The 22496-nt window shown below is 38.8% G+C and overlaps 1 protein-coding gene across 2 annotated transcripts in view; it reads right to left on the reverse strand.

Moving 5' to 3' along the window:
- bcl11aa (BCL11 transcription factor A a) overlaps positions 1–22496 on the reverse strand; it is a 39470-nt gene that overhangs the window by 15024 nt on the left and 1950 nt on the right. The window contains exon 2 of one of the 2 annotated variants that reach the window (XM_077613692.1): positions 19897–20346. In XM_077613692.1, coding sequence (XP_077469818.1) covers positions 19897–20346 — 450 coding nt within the window. Of the gene's footprint in view, positions 1–19896; positions 20350–22496 lie in introns of both variants that reach the window. The other variant, XM_077613691.1, reaches the window with a different exon arrangement.

The raw sequence follows: 22496 nt of genomic DNA on the forward strand, positions 1-22496 counted from the left end.
ATAGACAGCCCTTAGGAATGACAAAAGACTCGTGGTGGAAGCAAAAGGCTCCTGGCTGTGTGCAGCCAAATTCATTTCTGCATACACAACACACACTCACATACTAGACAATGCCGGGCCTCCAACAGAGGACAAAAAGGCTAATAAATTATTTAGAAGAGAGAAGAGCAATAAGATGGAAAACAGAAAACACTCAAAGTGACATTTTTTTTTTTACAGATGCTGGTATCATGCAAAATACCTTTGTCTGCAGGCATGCTCCAAGTGGTGTGTTGGTGTGTGTGCGTGCATGCGCGTGTGTCCAAAGATGCTCCATTAGTGATTTTGGGAAGTGGTAAAGGGGCCTGGCATTCCCATCAGTCCCAGTATGGCGTAAGTGCTGCACCACATACTCCCAAACCCCAACTAACCCTATCTACCCTCATGGGTACGTACTGCCTGTATTCCCTCCACTCTCCACCCCTCAATCCCACCTAAGACGACATTACAACGCATCTGTCAGCTGGTTACCAAAACACCACGGACAAGTGTACACACACTCATGGTCCACTAATGACCAAACCCAAACAGCTCCCAAACAAGTCTGAAAAGCTATTAAGAGAGGGCTTTTTGACGAGGAAGTGTTTTTTTATGCCATTAAAAAGCCATGGATAAATGTGTGTTCGCGTAAATACAGCCACAGGTCAGAAGTAGCACCAAACAGAGATAATTGAGAAACCAGACTTCCCCCTGAGATAAACGTGGAGTAGTATCCACATGTCTGAATTTATCACTGGTGCACATGCAGAATAGATTTTAAAGGAATGCAGGTTTTTTTTGCTGTAAGTTAGCGCATCTTTTTTGCGTGTTTTGCTTATGTTTCTGCAGGTTACAAGTTTAACATTTGAACAGACCACAAAAAACTATATTTGACTGTCAATTCTGTTGTCAAAATGTAAAAAATAGGTGATCCTTGTTGCTCTCAGTAAAAAGTGATACCACTTACTAAATTTTGTTTTGTTGCATCAAAATTATTGCTAAAACAATATTGCAACTTGACTTAGAATAAAAGCCACAAACTCGGACTTGACTCGCTTGGACCAGGAGCGTCCGAGACAAATTACTTACTCACCCTTTTTGAGAGCCTCGACAATCAACACCGCTTGAATGTGTTGTTCGTGGGAGGATAAATAAATTGCAAGTGAGAAAGCAACCAATTCCATTGTGATGTCGATAGCGAAGAACTGTCACTCAATTAATACAGGCAATGGACTGAGAGAGATTATTCGACCGTCATCGGGAGTGCCCTATTATAATCAACCCTTGAGAGGAAGCATAGTGTCTAGAATACACAATTTGTACAATGACTAAAGCAATCATTGGAGGCGCATGTTAAGGAAAGTGGCAAATATGGAGGCACACACATTTCTTCCATCTTGATCTATTTAATCGACATATGATTTCTTTCAGTTCAATGATTTTATTTAATGAAACAGTTTTGCTAAATGCTCTAGTGTTGAAAATGTGTGATTCCGACCGGTAAAACACTTTAACTGAATATACACTGTATGTGCAGAATGTAAAATTCTGGGATTTTAATGCAGCATGGCTACACAAGGGGCTCCTAGCCGCGAGAAAATAGCTCTGGTTCCAGGGTAAACAGGATCCATTTTAGTGGAGGGCTACTAGGTTTCATACCGAGTCAGGTATGGACAAGATTCGGAGCTGAACACACACTGAAGTAATTTTTTCCTCGAAAGACATGGAAGAACTTCTATAGTTGCTTACAACTACCCTTTTTACAATGGTCTCCCTCTTTTCCTGTTTTTTCCTACATGTCTTAAGGGCAGGTTGTGAATGAAAGGCAAAACTTTAACCCATCCATCAACACGTGCACTCACGTACTCACAACACACCTAGCTTGCCATCAATCATCATAAAGAGCAAGTCATTCCGCACCGTAGCATATCTTTCAAAACAGAAGGTGTAAACGGAAAATTGGTGAAAGGAAACAGACACCAAAAAAGCCACACTTGAAATTACACTTTACATTTTAAAATAATACTTTGTATTGTATTTGTAACTTCTGTTACACAATCTTGAAAAAAATACCTTTGATGACACTCCCCCACTGTTATTAGAGTAGGGACCGACAATGGTAGGAATTGAACAAAACAAGCATGTACGTCACTATATCACTCAGCAATACAACAAGTCTATGAAATAAATCCATCAACCAAGTGTCTTAGAATTTAATAGTAATCAGGAAAGTGGTACAAAATGTAATAAAAATGTAAGGCGGTTTACAAGTATATATAGATTAATAGTCTACTATATAATACTATACAAATAATACTCTAAAAATGCTAATTATTTAAAATTTCATAGTATTTAACTCAATTTCTGTCATTGTCATCAACTCTAACCTTTAAAGGGTCAACAATCTTCCTGTGGATAGCTAGGTATCCGCTCTAATATCAGTGCTCTTTTTTGGTCTTAAAGGTTGTCGGACAACTTTCTGATGAAGTGATAAATACGCAGACACCATTGCATTCATGTGCGTCCATTTATGGATGTGTTTTGGCTTTCAGATGAGCTTTTATTCTCTCCGTTTGTGGGATATCACTCTTTGCCATCCCCAAAGCCCTCTGAGTCACATCATTAAAAGCACACACATGCATGTCTTTCCAGAGCCATCATCCCAGTCATTCGGAATGATCTACAAAGAACATTATTGGAATGGATTTTGACGGGAGAAAAAGTCCCCATAAAATAGCTGACAAAGCTGTTTGGGATGGTGAGCGCTCAAATGTCTTCTGAATGTCTATGGAATGTACATTGCAGCGTGTCAGAGGCCCAGATTAATTCCACCAAGCACACTTCTCCTTACAGGGCAGCAAGCAACTCCTGGACCTCATAAAAAAACACTACCATTTCTGTTTAAAACACTTATACAGTGTCTATATTTCTTCTCTAGACCTACAACTTGTAAACTACTGTCCTCTATTTTTCTCGGTCCGTCTATGTCCCCTGCCCTCATTTTTTTTCTCTTTTTTCCAAGTTCTATTCCCTGCAGCTGAGCCCTCTAAATCAAGTTGAAACATAGCATAGCTGTTTTTCTGTGTTTGTGTTCATGTGTAGTATGTGCTCTGTGTAGTATGTGTGTGTTCAAGAAACATGCCCCAATTGAACCCTTACTACACCACCTTCCTTTACCTTTATATCTACATAATGTATGAAATGTTGTAACAGTTTATCAATATTATTTTGCACAACAATGAAGCAAGTTATCTATAATTTTAATATATAATCACCCTATAATTTACACTGTAATTTATTGTACCTGAAGCTATTCCTTTCTCAACACTTTTGTGAGAGGTTGTAAGTTACCCCAATTATTAGGCCAAAAGACGCTACTTTTTTGTGTTCGTTTGAAATCTGCAGCTTAAATAACAAAGCAATTTGGGGATTTTTAGGAGGCAAATGAGTCTTGTAACAGTCAGACTTCATAGACCAATCTGGGGATTTTATAGATGAATACGGGTCCTTTTGTCTGTTTGTTTGTTTTTTGTTTTGTTTAACTGGTTAGTAAACATTAAGCGCCAAGCAAACATTTACTGTAATATGCCATTTTGTTCAAACGACTTGAAAAGTAACATTGAGGAGCGGTGTATGGTGAGCTTGTAATGCAAAACTAATATCTTTCAGGGTTCCAAACCTCAGAGACTAAACATAAAATGTTGCTTTGTCATCAATTATCAAATGCCAATAATAACAGTGCCAATAACCTTCATTATTTTTCATACAGTCACCAGTACGAGAGACGTGAGTCACAGTTAGTTTTTCCTTCACTGTAATTCAATACAAATGTATTCCTCAGAGAAAGCAAACAAGTGATCTGATTTATTGCACACCATGTTGGACCACAAACGCATACAGAAACAGACCTTTTGTGGTGAGCAGCATTTATGAAGGTGATTTTTTTTCCTTCTTCTTGTTTTTCAAAAACTGCGTGAGAAGGGCTTTGTGAAAAGGTGGCAAATCGTGCCATATTTAGTCCAGACTGGCAAAGACACAGGATTCCTGTTGCTTTTCACACTTGCACTAGTTTTACCATCTGCCCGTGTGTCTTCTCTGTCATTCTTACTCCGCTCTAACCCCCTATCACCTCCTCTCAGCCTTTTCTGGCTATTAAACGTGCCTCAACTTCTCAAGTCGACAGTAGCACGCCTCACACGTCTTGCCAAGATCCCCGATGGCCATCACATCTCCACGCTTACTGTTTGCGCCTTAAAATGGCTACCGTTTAACTACTTATCACGCTTTCTTATTAAAAGCTGAAAATATAGGTTGCAATATGTAGGGCGGCAAGTCACGACAAGGATCAGAATGAGTCACAGACACACTGTATAGAACCGCAAATCACTCTTTATAGGACAGTCGTTTAACTCATTGGCAGTTAGTCTCAACATATAGATAATGGACAATGGAAGAAATACGTGTTGGTTAATTTATCCTAAAATGCATCCATTAATTGAAATATATGATTTTTTAAAATTCACTTGGATAGAACTTGTATCAATTACGTCTGATGTCATGAAGTCGCAGTTGTATATATCCATAAGTTTGTATCCAATTGGGTACGCTGAGCAACTGGTTCCACTGTAACCCTGGCCAGAGCTCAACGTCCCTCCGCAGTAGGAACGTCAGGGCGCCATGTTGTGGTAATTAACCCTGTTAATCTAAGTGGCCACTGCTTTAGTGTGTGTGTTTTTGTGTGTGGCTGTAGCTGGCTCACCCCGGCAGATGAGCCCTCACCCCATCTCAGCCCCCTTATTTGCTGGCAGTCTGCCGTCTGACTTGGCAGACGCACACAGTCACAAGGGGTCTGGCGTGCACGTGTGCGTTAGTGGCTGTGTGCACACACGCATGTTCGTTTGAGCTCGTGTGTGATTTCACAAGAGAGGCAGGATTATAGATGTTGAACATACACAGGCAAATGAGCACAGGGCTCGACTGGTGTGCATGGTCCGCGTGTCTGTGAGTTGTAATAAAGCCAACAGCGCTTTACTAGCCCACTGACACTGCGCACAAAAAGATCAGTGGGCCAAATCCATTAGTGGTATAATTGCATTACATGCTAAATATTCCTAAAAGGTCAATATCTCCATCATCAGACAGCACTGCGCTAGCAACAAAAACTCTGGGATTGAGCTTTGGTTTCTAGTGAAGCAATCATTTATTTTCTGCTAAATCCAGTTTGGGTTCATATTTCTAATGTCAATACCTGCAAAATGACAGAAAATTATGCTTTCTGTTTCCGAAGAAGCAATATTGATGTATCCAAATGGTAGAGCTTGACAATCAGGTCAATGATACATCATTGCTCATGTGGGATTAAAACGCTGACTTTGAAAGAAAACAATATATACGTTTACCGAGCATTTTTTAAACAAAGAATATAAAATGCTTTGTGTCCTTCGTTAGAGAACTTTTCACTTAGATTAAAAAGATGTATCATTTGATACAAAATTATCCATTCCGTCGTTGATTCATTCCTAAACAAATAAATAAGATAAGTGCATGTCTGCTGTATTATCAGAACTTCGTAATTAGAAGAAACAAAGAATTTCTTGACTGACTAATTTCCACGCTTCTTCAGATAACTTTATGTCATATATATGATCCAAGTTTTCCTATGACGTTGATTGGTATTTCTTAACTCTCCTGTCTGTGTCAATTGTCTCTTTTTTATCTTGAGTGAGTTTAATGAAATAACGTAGTTTAAGACAATGATACTAATTTATAAAATACATCCAGAATAGAAACAGTAAGGTGGCGATGTATATAGTGGCTACAGTCAGAATGAACAGAATGAACAGAATGGGGACATACATAGTACTTAGTTACTTTTTATAGGGCACTAAAAATATTTGTCATGCAGAAACATAAAAGGGTTTTCCTCTCGACTTCTATGATATTGACCCAGGCACTCATTTTATCCAAACTTGTTTGATTCCAGCCAAACAGAAGGGATGTTTTTGCAGTGCAGAAAAAAAAATCACATGAGAAAGGATGTCTGATGGCTTGTTCTGCTGGTGGTGATTATCTTTCTAAGAAAAATATGTTGTATGGGTAAATGTCACCTCAAATCCACTTGTACATTTTCAATTTGTTGTTTTTCAGTGTGGTTGGAATAGAGCATAAAAAAGACGGCATGTATTGCTTTTAGCTATTGAAATGATCAGTTGTGTGGCAAGGCAGTGGTTGCAGTTGAGCAGATAAAAATATCTAATATAGTTGTATTTCTCAAGAAAAAAGATTGAGGCTAAAAGCGTAGAGGGAAACGGAAAAGCGGAAACACTCAAACACACAGTGGCACAAGAGAGACACTCATAAACACACATACAGCCTCCAGGCTATTGTCCTCCAAATTTAGGTCAGAGTGAATATAACAGTTACATACACACCCCAAGAGGCTTCCCTCACCTGCAAAGAGGCCAGTTTGGACACGGTGTCAAAGATTAAACCTGTTTTATGTCAGAGATGGGAGTCTGCTTGAGGGAGAGTGAGTAAAAGGGTGCGTTCACTCACTCCTTTAAACCAGGGAGCAGAGGGTCAGTGGGGAATACACTTATCTTCACACATGTGCCTGAACGCACACACAACCAGCTGACCCTCTCTATGTACCCGGTCAAGTAGAAAGGTGGATCTGTGTCAGGTAGCATGGGTATTTACTGTTACTGAGACAAGCGGGCTGTGGAAACACAAACACAGCAAAAGCGGAGAGGGGGGTAAGGAGAGCTGAAAAATAAAAAGAAGAGGAAGACAAAACAAGAGAGAGACTGCGACTAAGAAAGAGGGAGGGAAGAGAGCAGTGTGTTGAGACCTAGGCAGGAAGCTTACATTTGTAACGTCAGGCACTCCAAAAGAATTGGTTACGTACTAAAACGGGTACCAAAGTAATAAACGTCAAAATCATTCTTCCACAAGTCGCACTCTCGTGATCCTAAAAGGGTGACTACGGCAATAATTCCTTTGTTTTGGCTTGTTGGACAAATTGTCGCAACCAAATTCCATCAATGGCCAAAGAGAGGCTGCATTTACTTTATTTATTTGACTTTGCACCAGTGATTTGGCAGATATAAATATTAAACAAAAAACAATTTGACATTCTCAGCAGGTCTATGTACCAGTTATACTTATCTATCAAATAACAATGGAACTTTTCAAATGGTAAAGATAAAAAGTTCTGAATTTCAACTGACCTCAATTTTTAAAAAAAGACAAGAGTAAACGTAATATTACTCACCGTACTTCATCTCTATTTACACCAGTCAAACAAAGAAGCGATGCATCAGGAAGCTAAACTGTTTTCAATGAGCTCTAAATAAAGTTCAGAAGCAACAAACAAAAGCAAATTGATCTTGAATATTAACACGAATGTGTGTCTTATTAGCGTAAAGGATTAAGAACCCAGAAAGATGCTCAGAGCAAAAAAGAGACAGTGACCTTATAGCACGAGAGGAAAAGGTTGTCTTATTACAATTATTGATCTCATGGAATATTTGAGAAGCTCTTATCTTATGATTAAAAAAGATATCCACCAGTAACAATTAGGATTGCAAATATAGACCTGAATAAAGATAAAAATTGATTTCAAATAAATGCAGACACTTTGTTTTGATGTTTGTTTTGAATTATGTTCATAATGCCCTACTGAATACACATATAATACACATTTTTTAGAGATGTGTTTTTCACACTAAGTGATCTCACTTTTAAAACATTTGGAATATTGTTATGAATAAATGTTTTGCTGGTCTAGAAAAATAGGGTTAGAATTGAAATATTTCACCAGAGCCAATGGCTAGCCGCAATTCATCATTCATACATCGGTGATGGCAAGCCTGCCAAAAATATGGCCTGGTAAACACAAACCATAGATCATTCGCAGACATAGAAACACTCAAACATCCGCAGAATCTCACATACACAGAGGCACATTCATAAAAATATGTTAGTTGACATGTATACATTGGTCTGGACATGGGTCATGTCACAACATGTCTCTTTCAGCATGGTTAAGACACATTTTGCTGGTGTTCAATCCCACTTTATCTTATTCCATCTTCAGTCTGCCTCCTGCACCTTTTTTTTCAGTAGCCTTTTATGGGCTCATTGGCGGTGATAGACGGCAACAAATCAACAAATTCAAATAGATTGGACGTCTACTGGTGATAAACCTGTTCATTTCACCACAGAAGGATGAATAAAGCCACATGCTCTTCAAATATCCTTTTCAAACTTCTTTATTTTTGTTTTCCTGTTTCTCCTACAGTCCTTTTTACCAGGTATAAACACGATTCAGAAACAATACACAGCCCTCTTCCTTCGAAATTAAAGTCTCTAAAATGTGTAACGTCTCGAAACTTTAAATCCAGGCTTTAGAGGGTTATGTATCACAGTGGGACATCATCGCTGGCCCTCATCTGCCAGAGTAAGCTGGAAGCTGATTTCTGTGTTTACATAAGATTAGAGAGCAGGGACGAAAGAAACTAGCTGATATGGTAGCTTCAAGCCAAGCAGCTCTAATTTCAAATGCAGCCAACGATTCCGCACATAGCCACTAGGTAGTGGGGGTGAGGTGAGTTATAGCCAGAGGTAGAAACAGTAAATTGCACCATCCTGCATCTATGTTTACCCGTTTGTGTGAATACATTACTTCCCCTATGCAAATTATGCAGTAGTAGTCATGAGATTTCAGAAAGCAATTACAATTAATGCATAATAAAATGGAAAAAGTAAGTAGAAAGTCTACTGTAATAAGTGTGCAACAACAAAATTTTGTTGTTTTAGACCCTAGATCACATGTGTCAAAGTGGCGGCCCGGGGGCCAAATCTGGCCCGCCGCATCATTTTGCATGGCCCGGGAAAGTAAATCATGAGTGCCGACGGATCAAATTAAAATAAAGAGTATAGATGTATATTAAATTTCCTGATTTTCCCCCTTTTAAATCAATAATTGTGATTTTTTAATCCATTTTTTCTGTGTTTTTAATTCAAAAATCATTTTGTAAAATCTAAAAATATACAAAAAAAAGCTAAAATAAACATTGTTTTTGATCTGTAAAAAACTGAATATTTGGGGCTTTTAATCCAGTTCTTTTAATCCATTTATTTTAAAAAATCTAAATATTATATCTAAAATGGTCCGGCCCACATGAAATCGAGTTGATGTTAACGCGGCCCGCGAACCAACCCGAGTCTGACACCCCTGCCCTAGATGATTATAACAGAAAAATGTAAATAATTAATTAAATAACTAACCAAATTTATAACAATACTTGGAGCTGTGGTTGTCAGAATTTTATCGTTAAAAATGCAAAAAAATGCAATAACTTAAAAAATGTAATGTTCTGGAGTGCTGTTATTTTTTGGTCTCCTTTTCCTTTACTGTTTCATTATATATTTAAGTTCAGAATGCCATCAACAACAATATTCATAATGGGTTTCAACATGTGAGGTTCATGTTACATGCTACTAAGTCCCATAATGCAACACTTACCACCGGCACTATCAAATGGGACTCACACTAAGACAAACAGGATAAACCCGACGCCATCAATCCGCTTTTTATACCACTTGTTCTCATTAGGGTGATTGTGAACTGGAGTCTGTCCCTGCTGACAGGCAGCGTCCACCACCAGACCAATTAAAGGGCACACATCCTGCATCAATGCCCCACAAAATATTAATGGGAGCACTATATAAGGGCTTCACATTAGAAGGATAACTAAAAGTTGCAACACAATGCTCAATCAATTCAAGCAATGTGACATTCTCACATCTTTGGGGTAGAGCCAGAACTATAGACTTCTGTGAATGTGTCTACCAGTTTTGGGTTGGTGAACCATGATGCACTAGCTAAAGTCTTAGCGTGATGCAGCAAGATTTTCCCGTTGCCCCGGGGACGTGGGAAGCATTGATGTGTCTCCTCTGCATTGCTGTGCAGTCAGGTATTTGTTTTTAGCATTAAATTGCATCACTGCAGCAATTCCTCTTCACTCAATCATCACCATTGGAATTGTTGTCATTAGTATGTACAGCCTCATTGATGTGCTTTACTTTTCTTTTTCATTTTCTACACAAAGTTAACTCTGTAAACACAAAACAAAAGCAAAACAATAATGAGAAAAATCCTATCCTACTTCTACAGTCTTGGGCTTTCGCTTTTTACGGCCCATTTATTCCACCACTATATTCACCGTTTAGTTTCATTTCCTTGTCCAACTTATCAGGATAAACGGATGCTTCCAACTCTGTGAAGAATTAGTTATCAGTTCTGCAATTGCCTTGCTGTGAATTCAGGCCTCCAGGGTGTGACCCGCCTACTGTCCTTAGTTAGCTGGGATAAGCTCCACCACCACGTCCCCCTTGTGAGCATATACAGTGTATAAAATGAATGAACAAAGAGCAAACACACTAACAAATGAATGAATGGTTATCAGTTATAGCATGGCTGCCTAAGTGCACTAAGTAAGGTCAATTAAGGACTAGTTGGCCTTTTTTTAGTTTAGGAAAAAATGATTATCCCACACATTGTTGATGTTTACCTCATCAAACACCTTTAAACTACAATCAATACTTCTTATTGGTTCATTGGAGAGAAAATTCTCATACGCCATGTTAGGCCCATAATCCCTTTCAAAAATAAAATGTCATCAACAATAGTCAAAAGTCAACTTTAAAAAAAAAAAAAAAAAATCTGTTGTTTGTTTCATGTTATGTGTTGATGTTTATACATTTATTTATTTTTTCTACCGGAAAATGTATACCTATAGCATTGCTCTTTATGCCAGGAATAATGTGTGTGTGTAAAATGAGGAAGACAAAGGAAGCCAAATAACAAACAGGGCAAAGTCAGCTAGTGTATTTAGCAGTGCAGAGTGAAAGGTGCAGGGGGGTAAATGCAGTGAAATGCATACACCCACAACCTTGGAACCCCAGTCTCATCAAACAATTGGACGTAAGCCAGGTTCATCTGTTAATGGACAGTCACTGTCAGGACTCAGCCTTTTCCATTTCCCTTTAACACGTCCCCTCTCTCCCACATGTCCCCTATTTCTATCTATATCCTACCCTCAGACCAAGCTGCTCAATGTATTCAAACTATATGCCCTTTTTCCTCATCTCGTTGTCCTTCTCTTTCTACTTTTCACAGTTCCATCACGCCTAATTCCTCGCATCACCTAACTTTGTGGATGGGGCACTTCACATGTACACCAAAGACAAACAGTGCGTTTGTAGGCATGCGTGTAGGTGCCTTTGTCTGTCTATCTGTCAGCAAAATAGGCATAAATATACTAGGGTACGCCGCAAAGCCAACAGAAATTAATCATGCAGTAGACAAAGGCCACAATGAATACATTTCTAGATAGAAATGTATGCAACATTTTGTTTGTATGTGTGTCTAGTGGTAACCACAGTCCACTTTAACAAGAGTTCAGAGCAGACGAAGTTGAATAAATCAATTAGAAAGAGAGAAAATATGGATAATGTATAGGAAAAGCAAAGAGTGGGAGGAAATAAAGTGATGTTCATAAAGCAGACACTGTAAGTAAGGTGTCTTTTCTTATCAGTGCACACACACACGCATGCTGTTGTGTTCTTCCAAGCTCATTTGTTACAGGGCAACAGTTCAAAGAAGGTCTCGCTTCATTATTTAGCAAACAAGAAATAAGTAGTATCTAAGGAGAACATGGTAGATTAGAAATATGAAAGAATTTAAAATCATTTTTTTATTCATTTAAAAAAGGAGAAGTTGAAGAAAAGAGAGAGAGAAAACTCTATCCAGACTTACAATTATTGAAACGTTATTGTTAGTAAGAAAAAAATGTCAGTAAAAAAGCAAATGTTTCAATACACCTGACACAAAGATAAATCACTTCCCAGAACTACTCAGGCCCACAATCTCCAGAAAATAGCTTTATTTGTTTTAATGATTTAAAACTACTAGTTCTTTCATGATGTTTTTACTTGGCAACGATGTCAGCATGAAGTTGTTCTTCCATTTTGACCGCACACAGCAAAAATGTGTAAGTGTACAAAACACACGTGTGCCAGAACACCCACAGGGGAAATAGAGAGAAAAACGGCTAAAAAGTACATTTTAGCCATTCCATTTTGGGGTGATAAATTATCCATTAGATTTCATCATATCTTACAGGGCAATTACATCAAGAAAATGATAGCGGGCACCGGATCAATTATGCATGCTCTTGGCCTAAGACCAAGCACCGGGCATACGCACACACGCACACACGAGAAAATTGCCCATCAGTTCATCTGACTACCTAAAAAAGTTCATTCACTAAATAATTTAGCTGTACTCTGGATACAGTTTCCCAGCTGAATATTAACAACTTTGAAGTGAGTAACAGCAGCCAGAGGTATATACTGTATGTGTGTGCGCGCATATGTGTGAATAGACACCTCAGGAAACAGGCCTCCTGAGTTCCTATGGAGACCACCCCTCAAAACACACATACAAACACTTCGTCCATCACATTCTCCGTAATTAAGAATTCCTTTTCATCAGGATGTATTTTCACATATTTCCCCTAGCGGCACTTGTACACAAACTGGGAGGAGGACGGAAAAGGAGTATGTGTGTAAGTAGGAAGTAGGGTTAATATTTTTTTTAAATCAACAAATGTAATATAAAAAGATAAATACATCCATCTGTATTCTATTCTTAGGAATTAGGTATACTCATTATTCAATGACAATACAGGTATTTTACTTATTTTTTTCGCTTCCCTCTAAATATTTTTTTCTAGGAATAGAAAAGAAATAACCCCATCGTCTGTGTTTCTATGCATACGTACAGTCAAACTCTGCAATCTGACATTTATTTATTATATAACACAGATCAAATAAAGATTTAGTGTAATATAGAAAAATGCTTTTTTTTATTTTAGGGGTCTTAATTTTATTTGATCATTAATTAGACAACAAATAAATTATATTGCAGTATATTGTCAGTGGTAATTTTGAACACAACAGTACACTTTACAATTGGTAAGTCACAATCACACCACTGTTTTCATTTATTTACTATATTCTGTTGAACAATGTCACCTTTGCACATATACAAAGTTAACCACATTCTGCAAAATGTATTCTGAGAATCTTGTCCAGGAGGGGAAACTCAGTTCATTTATCTTTTGTTCAAGAAAAAGAAAAATAGAAGGTTGACACTTTTGAATGTCTTGACAAGAAGAGAGAAAGAGAGAGGGATGGGCATTGTGAAATCATTTTACCATGTCAACTGACCCATATAGGACCTAGCCAGATGGTTTGTTTACCATATTTTGTGTATGTGTGTGCGTGTGTGTGTCAGTGCGTATAGGACAAGCACAGTAATGAGGAAACAGCCGAGACATCATGTAAATTAAATGTCCAATATCTGGCTTGGCTCTTAATCATCACAATTAAGAATAATGTAACTTTCATTTATATTAGCCCAAAATCAAAACAACACAAAAAAAACCTATTTCTCATACACAAACACACACACACACAATTACCCAAGGCACAAACCTGAAAACACACTCCCACTGCACATACACAAGCATAAAAACACCCCCTGACATGCGGGCTCTGACAAGCGTGGCGGATGTGCACCACGAATGTGCATGGTAATAGGCCAATCAAAAATGCAAAACAATTGGCAATTACTGTGAGGAACTAATGGTCATTAGAATTTACAACTAGGTAATGAACTAAAGTCTGCCCACTGCATGCATATTCATAAAGCTATTTGAGCTTTGAAGATTAAAGTAGCGCTTAAAATTCAAATGAGCGTCCACAAATTATCTGGAAAAGTCAGCGTTGCTGCTGGTGGCGCTTTGTGAACGTGTGTGCGTTTGGGGGGTGTCCTTTATGCATACATAGTTATGTGTGTTGACTTGTTTTTTTTTTATATTCCTGTTATGGTTCTTTGCCTTATTCTAAATGTACAAGGAAAACTAAAATGCATTTCAATATCACTGCAAAATGGATGAAGGAAAATCATTCATTTTGCATGTCATAGATTATTAAATATTACAAATAAATGCTAACTACCGTATAATTAATCAACGTTGACATCATAAATATTCTCTACATTCACTCAGATCGTACAGGCAGGCTCTCATTGACGGTAATCAAATTGGATACGACGTCTATCATCGTCAACGGCAGTGAAGGAGTTCATTTCATTTGTAAAGTCTGCTGTAGAACAACTCGTTCTGGATGTCTGTCACAAATGTCTAAAAGAAATAGAAACCAAACGGACTTGAATTTAATAAACGTAATATTAGATTTTAAATGAGGAAATTATGATTACACATGGTCAGTCATCACCTTTATTTATTTATATATATATATATATATATATATATATATATATATATAATATATATATATATATGTATATATATATATATATATATATGTGTGTGTGTGTGTGTATATATTGTTATTATACCATTTATGTATTAGGTAATTAAATTCAATAATAAAATAAATATGAATAAAAATTGAAACACACTGGAAGTAGATTTTTCATAGAAATGTGAAAAATTAAAGTCATTGCCTGCAATTGACAATAATAGCTGTCATTTTTTCTTTAACTGGGAGGACTGGCTGTGAATGCTCCTTTTTCCGTGCTATTGACAGCACTAGACGAATGATAAACTAATTGAATTGGACGTCTAGCGCCGTCATTGGCAGCCATTCACTTAAGCCCTATTAAAGTTAAATATTCAATTGACTTCTGTAGATCAGACTTCCTCTGATGTAACACTTTTCAAATCATTTACTTATTAGCATCACTATGAATTATATCACCATCTGCAGCTCTTGAGTTTCAATCATCGAATTGTGCAGTTAAAGAACATTTTCTAACAGTTTTAGACTGTACAAATGACATATGTTATGCAGCTTGAGGGATGAATTCTTTTTTTGTATGGCAATCACCACTCTTTTCATGTCGTGAAGAGAAGGTATGTCAAGTGGTGAAAGTAGTGGGAGTGAGAGAGTGAGACAAACACACACATTTACAATGCCAACATAAAAGATTAGAGCCACTCACACAGGCCTGGAAGATGTAAGCAGCACACACACACGTGAACGAACTTAAACATAAAGTACCAACGAATCCCCTACCTAGTCTCTCACACGCTTTCAGGGCTTGGACTAGCACTGGAGAGCTCCGATGAGTCTGTGTGTGTGTATTTGTGTGTGTGTGTGTGTGTGTGTGTTTGTGTGTGTGTGTGTGTGTGTCCGTGAGTGAGCGTGCAAGAATATATAAACCCGGTGAGCAGCAAGTGAGGCAAAAGCAGAAGCTTTTCCCACATGGTACGATGGAGTAAATGTAGCGTGGACAGTGAATTGCTTAGATAAACACAAAAGAATCAGATCAATAAACAATCCTCCACCATCAGTGAGTTTGCAAAGGACTGCACATGTAGTAGAGTGAGTAGTTGCACATGTCGCAGACATTACTGTAAATACAACAAACTAGGAAATTGTTGAAAGATGTCCATTTCTCATCTACTTGAGGACGAGTCTCCTCTACTAAGTAGTTTCTGTGTAAGATCAGGATTGTTTTGACAATTTCCCTTAGGGGACATGCACCGTAATGATTCCCTTACATCAATTGACAAAATATTGCAAAAAGTGTTGAATACCGATGCCGGTAGGAGTAACAGTGACGATATGGCGCTAAAATATTGGCGCCGTTGTTAGTGTGTACTAAGAAATAACATGTCGATGCTGCGGAATATTTACTCTTGGAGCTGTAGTTTTTTTACCACTGTTTCCCTACGCAAGAAGGCCGCCAGCTAAAGATGACGTTTGATGGTGTTGCATCTAATCCTCCTCCTCTGTGAATTCATATTCGATAATCACTAGTAGGCATCCAATACGTTTGAAATGGTCGTGTGGGAGTCACCACTTCAAATGGATTGGGTGTCTAACACTGTCATTAAAAACATGCATTAAAAATATAATTGGCTATTCCTCTGGCCGAAATACACCATCCCCCCCAATTAGTTAATCACTAGAAGATGTCCGAAACATGTGGCAGCAAAATAACATTTGTCCATTTGATTCCACCCTCCCGGTTAAAAAGGATTAAACGTGCCGCCAATGACAATCAGTGTGATTGTGACAGTGACAAACAATGTCTGATCAAGCCATGATAAAATGACTTTACATTGATGTATGAAGAAATTTAGTATTGAAAGAAAAATGTGTATATTTTTTAAATGCTTTTAAGCAAGTGTGGTATCTGCAAAGTATACACCGATACCAAACAGAACCATAAAATGTTATCGTTGCAACTTTAATAGCAATACATTGGAGGGCAAGTTATTCCACAATTTCTGCTCGTTTACCACCTCATGTAAATTGCAATAATGGAAATGACCAATTTGTGGTCCCCAGCAGCAATTTTATTCCTGTACTGTCCATCGACATGCATGTGTAGTCCTACTGTTGATCTTCTAGGCCTCCAAGAAAGATATTTAGATTCGGCAAACACGTTCTTAACCCCAAAAAAAGAAGTTCAAAAAGCCTTCCCTTGAGTCCACTAATAAATCTAAGAAAAGGGCGAAAGAGGGGCTATCAATAGATTAGTGATGGGAGCCTCTGTGTGAAATCTCTTTGTAGCCTCGCTGTGGTGTGAGAGAGACACACACTAAACATATTCAAAGTGATCCAGTTACAATGTCCATTGTTGGATTTGCATCCACTACTAAATGTTGTAAGGAAAGGGTACAAATGCATTAGTGGAACGATAAAAAGAAACAGTTGAAAATAACCATGAATGGAATTTTTTTTAAAGAAAAGGAACATTTCAGAACGGAGAAGACGTGAAAGAGGAATGAGGCTGAGAATAGGATCCGACACCATGCAAGGAAATAAATGGACCTTGGAGATTAACTAATATGTATTGAGGTAAGTTGCATTAGCAGTGATGATGAGGTAATTACAAAACAATAAATCACACACAACAATCATCATGTTACCAGCTTTCAAATGGGAATATCACCAGTAGCAGGCTAATGGATTTCATAGTTTAAAGTGGGTCTCAATACATTTTAGGGTTCATCTGCGCAAGTAGGAATAATGGCTGCGCTAATGAGCCAATATTGATAGAGGAGCACAGTTTATCAGCCGATAAGATCGTTGGTCAATAGGACGAACTGTTGTTTCCTCTTGCTCCATTTCAGCTCATTAAGGCACATACTGTAACTGATGTGTCAACAAGGAGGACTACAATTCTCCAAGATGTCGTCAAAATTAGCGAAAGCGCAAAATAATGTACACCCAATAACACAAATTGGTTTTCAAACCACTCAAATCCATCAGAACCATGCAAAGACACACACATGCCAAGCCCTCTTTTTTGAGACATTAGCAATGCTTTTTTTTTAATGAAATGCCTAAGGGATTATATCACAATTTTCATCTCAGTCAGGGATTAATAGAATAAATGGGCAAGAGAGGGTGCGTATTGTGTGCGCGTGTGTGTGCTAGAAAGGTATGCTGTTATTTTTTTTATTTTTTTTTTATTTTTGGTTTTTTGCATCGCTGATTTGCTCATACAACCCTCACACCCATAAACGCACACAGGTAATGCAGCCTCTCTACAGCTGGATCTCTTTGATATGCAAATAGGGGCGGCCGAGCACGAGTCAGACGCTTTGTGCTCTTTGGAGCGTTGCAGTAGGAGCATCATATTCGCACTCTGACCACAGATACACATTTCACAACAAGCAGCTCCTAAATCATCACATCGTCCGTACATAAAAACATTACCAAAAAAGAGGAGTTATAGAAAAAAGTCATGAATTTCAACAAGGTTAAGAAATGATAGCAATGACTATGCTAGGAAATCATATCAAATTATGCCCACTGGTAACAATAATTAAACACCTAGCACATACTGTAATGTGACTGTTGTATTGAAAAAATGGAAAAAAATGACCAAAGAAGCAAGATCTGTGTGAGTTTGAAGTAAATAGTTCATTTCAAATGTCTAACGGGCTTAATTTACTGTAAGGAAAACTTAAATATCTAATTGGAGATGTTGCTGGAACACAACAAGTCAGCTTTAATAAAGAAGGAAACACACTAAGTGTCTGCTCTGTTTGTCGTTTTGTCATTAGGAATGCTGGGCAGATGTAATCAAGGCTGAAGCTCAGGCAGGATTTTTTTCTGACATATTTACTTTGCAATGACAGTTTGGGGTCAATTAGGATGAAAGCAACGGGGCAGAGAGGGGAATACTGGCTTTTATTATCAGAGCGGATGTGTTCTTTATTATGCTAACAGAAAGCTGCTTGAGAATTGATGTGTAAAAATCAAAAGTATGTCTTTCTGCAGTTTAGACTCAGAAAGGACATATAGCACAGCCTTCCTGTTTTCTCCACCGGTTTGAGTGTCCAGCTGTTCATACCGAGACGTTCCCACACACAACGCTATTGAAGCAACTAGGCGCCTGCATTATGATGTAAATCGCTCTAATAACCCAGTTGAGCTGGTCTGCGTGTTCACGTCTGTGTGTGTGTGTGTTGAAATATAGTCAATGCTTAGACAAGCAAGTTTGCCTGAAAATAAGACACACCCTCTCCCGCGTACACATGGATTTATAGGGAAAGGTCAAAAGCAAATGTGTCTGTCAATAAATGTCCTCGTTTGTGCACCTCCTCTTAAATGTTATTTAATGAGGGATAGAACTCACAAACAACAATTGCTTGGAGTACTTGGGATTCCTGAGACGCACTCAAGGAACAAAATGATAACGTGTGTGTTTTTATTATGTCTCTCCGTAGCTCTATTTCATCTGCATCCCTTTTGTCTTTTTCCTCCTTCTGCGGTGGCTAATTCGGTTTACAAAGGGAACCACTAAGAAAAAATACAACTGCTAATTAAAATGCACAGGGAAGAAAAAAATGTCCATGCAACAAATAATTAGTGGCATTGCGATACTTTATATAAATGACTTTGCCTTTTGGAGCTTATTTAATGTTGGCTGTACCCTTTTTTTTAAAGTTCCTCCTATTTCATTGCTTCATAGGGGGGAGATGAGGGTGAAGATACAAGGGAGGATACATCCCATATTTTACCTACGAAGCACATGGTGGCCAAAGAAAGATGTTTTGAAGTACTGACGCAGGATGTAGAGCTGGGCTGCTTTTAGTTGGGCTAGATGTGGCAATGAAAGAGGGGAAACCACACCGAGCGGACACATCTGCTCAGGCCACATGAGAGAGGCGAGCACGCACACGCGCGCATTCTACGTGTCGAAACTCAGGAGGAGGCTACACATACTCCCAGGAATTTAAGTCCGAGTCATAAATGCTCACATACACATGAGAGGTTTGAGTTTTTTAACTCATTGCCTGCCATGGACAGTGCTGGAAATCCATTCCAAGGGTTTTATCTCTGGTAGACGTCCCATCCAGTTGAACTGGAAGAGGTGGCAGCGAATTAACTTTGCTGCCATCCCTTGTACTTCAAAGTGGATTGAACGTCTTGCACCTTGGGTGGCAGGGAATGAGTTAATAAGAGCGATCATGTAAATGTAAATGTTGGTTGCAACAGAAGATTATTGTTCCTGGTGTCACCCCGCCTTCTCGCTACCCTTAGGTGTAGAAGACGAAAAGCCCGAGGCTTGTCTTAACATGCATTCTTGGGTTAGCATATACTGGCTAATGTACCGCATGTCATTGAATACCACGCACAACACACACAAAGATATGTTTGCTCCAAAGAAAATCTGCAAAACATCACCATATTGTGAGGTACCGTGTGCAAACTCGGTGCGATGCGGTGCAGGATAGGAGGTGGGAAAACAGTTACCTGGGAGGAGCTCCTGTTTGAGGAAGATTCTCCGAGGCGACGAGAAGCGGTCGTCATCGTCATCCGCCAGAGTGGCCTGGATGCCCACCTCCACGGGCCTTCGGCTGCGCAGGGAGCTCAAGGCGGGAGACGGGGTCAGGGCTAAGCCCGGGGAAGGGGAGGGAGGCTTGTCCAGTCCTCGGCCCACCGTCAGACAGGGGGGACCGTGACATCGCTTCCTCTTGTGCTCAATGAAGAGCAGGATGTCCGCCAAGGGGAACGTGGCCTGGCACTGTCCGCAGGTCAGCAGGTCCTGTTCCGGCGAGTGGTGAGGGTCATGACCCAGCCGCGTTAGCCGGCCCAAGGTGGAGGCCGGGCGATGGCCGATGAGGCTGCCGGTCCCTTCCGAGTGCTCCGAGCAGCGCCCCGACAATTCCTCCGAGGAGACGACTGCCGTGGAAAGGGGATCGGCTGCTGGTGATGGAGAGAAAGGCCAAAGAAAAGAAATAGATGAGAGTGGGGGGAATGAAGGGAGGAAATTATAAGATGAGTCTCACTCTTAGGAAATCAAGTGGCGTGTTTATACACGTCGTCTTTTTCGTTATTCCTTTTGCTGCAATTATTTGTGTGAATTGAGGAGGGAGCAAACAGAAGAACTATAAAGAGAAGCTTTCAACATGCTTACCATGAAACAACACAATAACAGGGTGTTTCACGCCTGCCTTGTGATGATGGAAACGTGCCTTTTGGACACAATCGCTATCTCCTCAAATCAACCGCTTGACCCGTTCATGCATAAATGAGGATTTTCCGGTTTTTCCAGACACTTACAAGGCACTTATTTAACTCATTGGTTGCCATTGACGAAGCTAGACGTCCAATTCATTTGAACTGGAAGGGGTGAATGAACATTTGTTCGTTTGTCCTTCCGTGTCAAAATGGATTGTACATCTAGTGCTTTCAATGGCACTGAAACATGAACATTCATAGCAAGTCTGCCGAGTTTAAAAAGAATTGGACATCACTATGAATGGCATGCAATGAGTTAAATTGTATGCAAACAGCATTAGTGTTACCTTGTGCTGTAATTTGTGTCTGTTTCTGTTTTTTTTGTTTCTATATTAATTTCATGTATTTAGCATTTAACATTGCATTAATTTACAAATGCATATATAATCATAAAATATACAAACCTTCTCCTATTTAATGATAATTGATACAAAATGATAATAATTGCTAATATTTAAGTTGTTTTTTTAATGACCAAAAATAGTTGCATGCCCTAAAAAGAGTAAAATGGTTAAATGTCCTGAGTCTTGATTTTGTTTTGTTACATTCATATATGGAAAAAGGTACTTTTGAATAGCTGTCCACTGTAGTGACAACTTTACCGATATGGGTGACATAGAAAATGCTATCAGTCATTTATTTTTGTCTCTAACAGTGGTACACAAATATTTTGACTGTCCTAGCCTTATTAAAAGCAGTTTTGTTAACTGTAACCAGCAGATAGAAAAGCATAATAAACGTATCATGTTGAAGCAAGGCCCGGGTCAAAAAGTACATGACATACTCTTGCCAGTTATGCAGCAAGAATTCTTCCACAAAATGAGCTAATCAATACGTTTTCTCCCACTTTCGTTGTCGGATTAAGTCGTAGACTACTTTTTAAGAAGGCTTTTGTCAAAACGCAAACCAGTGGAGTAAAGACATGCAAGCAGAGCAACCGTTGTATTAAAGAAGCATATTTCAATGTCCTTCTTTTAAAGATCTTCCAGTCGAAGGTGAGGAGTGTGACTCCACGCTCGCCGGATAATGCTCGTTGACCTTCTTTACTCAGCCACCCAATTTCACATTTTAATGAATTTAAAACCACAGAGGATCAAAAAATAGATTTTAATTTTCATCGTCTGAGTGATTGGTACAGATTTTGTCTGATAAAAGGATAGGGTCGGAGATTGTGTGTCGGAATGCAAGCCACTGTGTGTGCCTTTTTTTAGGTTCTGTGGAATACACCCCCCTCCAGGAATTATATTATCATTTGAACACTCGACTCCTGCACACATCTGTGTGCACACTGGGACATGGAGATAACATGATAAATTCCCCAAGACCAACACCCCAGCATCATCCTACATCCACCCCTGCACCCCACTGATTTTTACTTCAGGTCAGTGCAGCCTTACTCTTGTTACACAACTGCAGCAAAAAGGGGATAGATGGTGTGTGACAAAATACAACTATAACAGTGATAGAATAAAAAAGTATTTTTTTTTTAAAGTCATACGTTGGGAGTTGTTTTGCAAATGGTAATGTGTTTTGTTGAATTGCAAGCAATGTAAGAAAGAAAAATTGTCCAGTAAAAATTCACTGTCCTTGCAAAATAGTGCAATCAGATCTCCGAGCATAACAGTCAGTGTGTGTGTGTGTGTGTGTGTGTGTGTGTGTGTGTATGGGTACAATCTTAAAATGTACACTCAATCTTATACACACGCAAAAAGATGGCGAGACTGTAGGAAATGCAGATTTTAAAGTTATAGTTTAGTTTAGTTTTGGACCGCTCAAAGTGAAAGTTGGCCATGCTGTTAAAATACAAGCAAAATGATGCGTACTTGCGTGTT

The sequence above is a fragment of the Stigmatopora argus genome, chromosome 11 (genome assembly GCF_051989625.1).
Source record: "Stigmatopora argus isolate UIUO_Sarg chromosome 11, RoL_Sarg_1.0, whole genome shotgun sequence".
Lineage (NCBI taxonomy): Eukaryota > Metazoa > Chordata > Actinopteri > Syngnathiformes > Syngnathidae > Stigmatopora > Stigmatopora argus.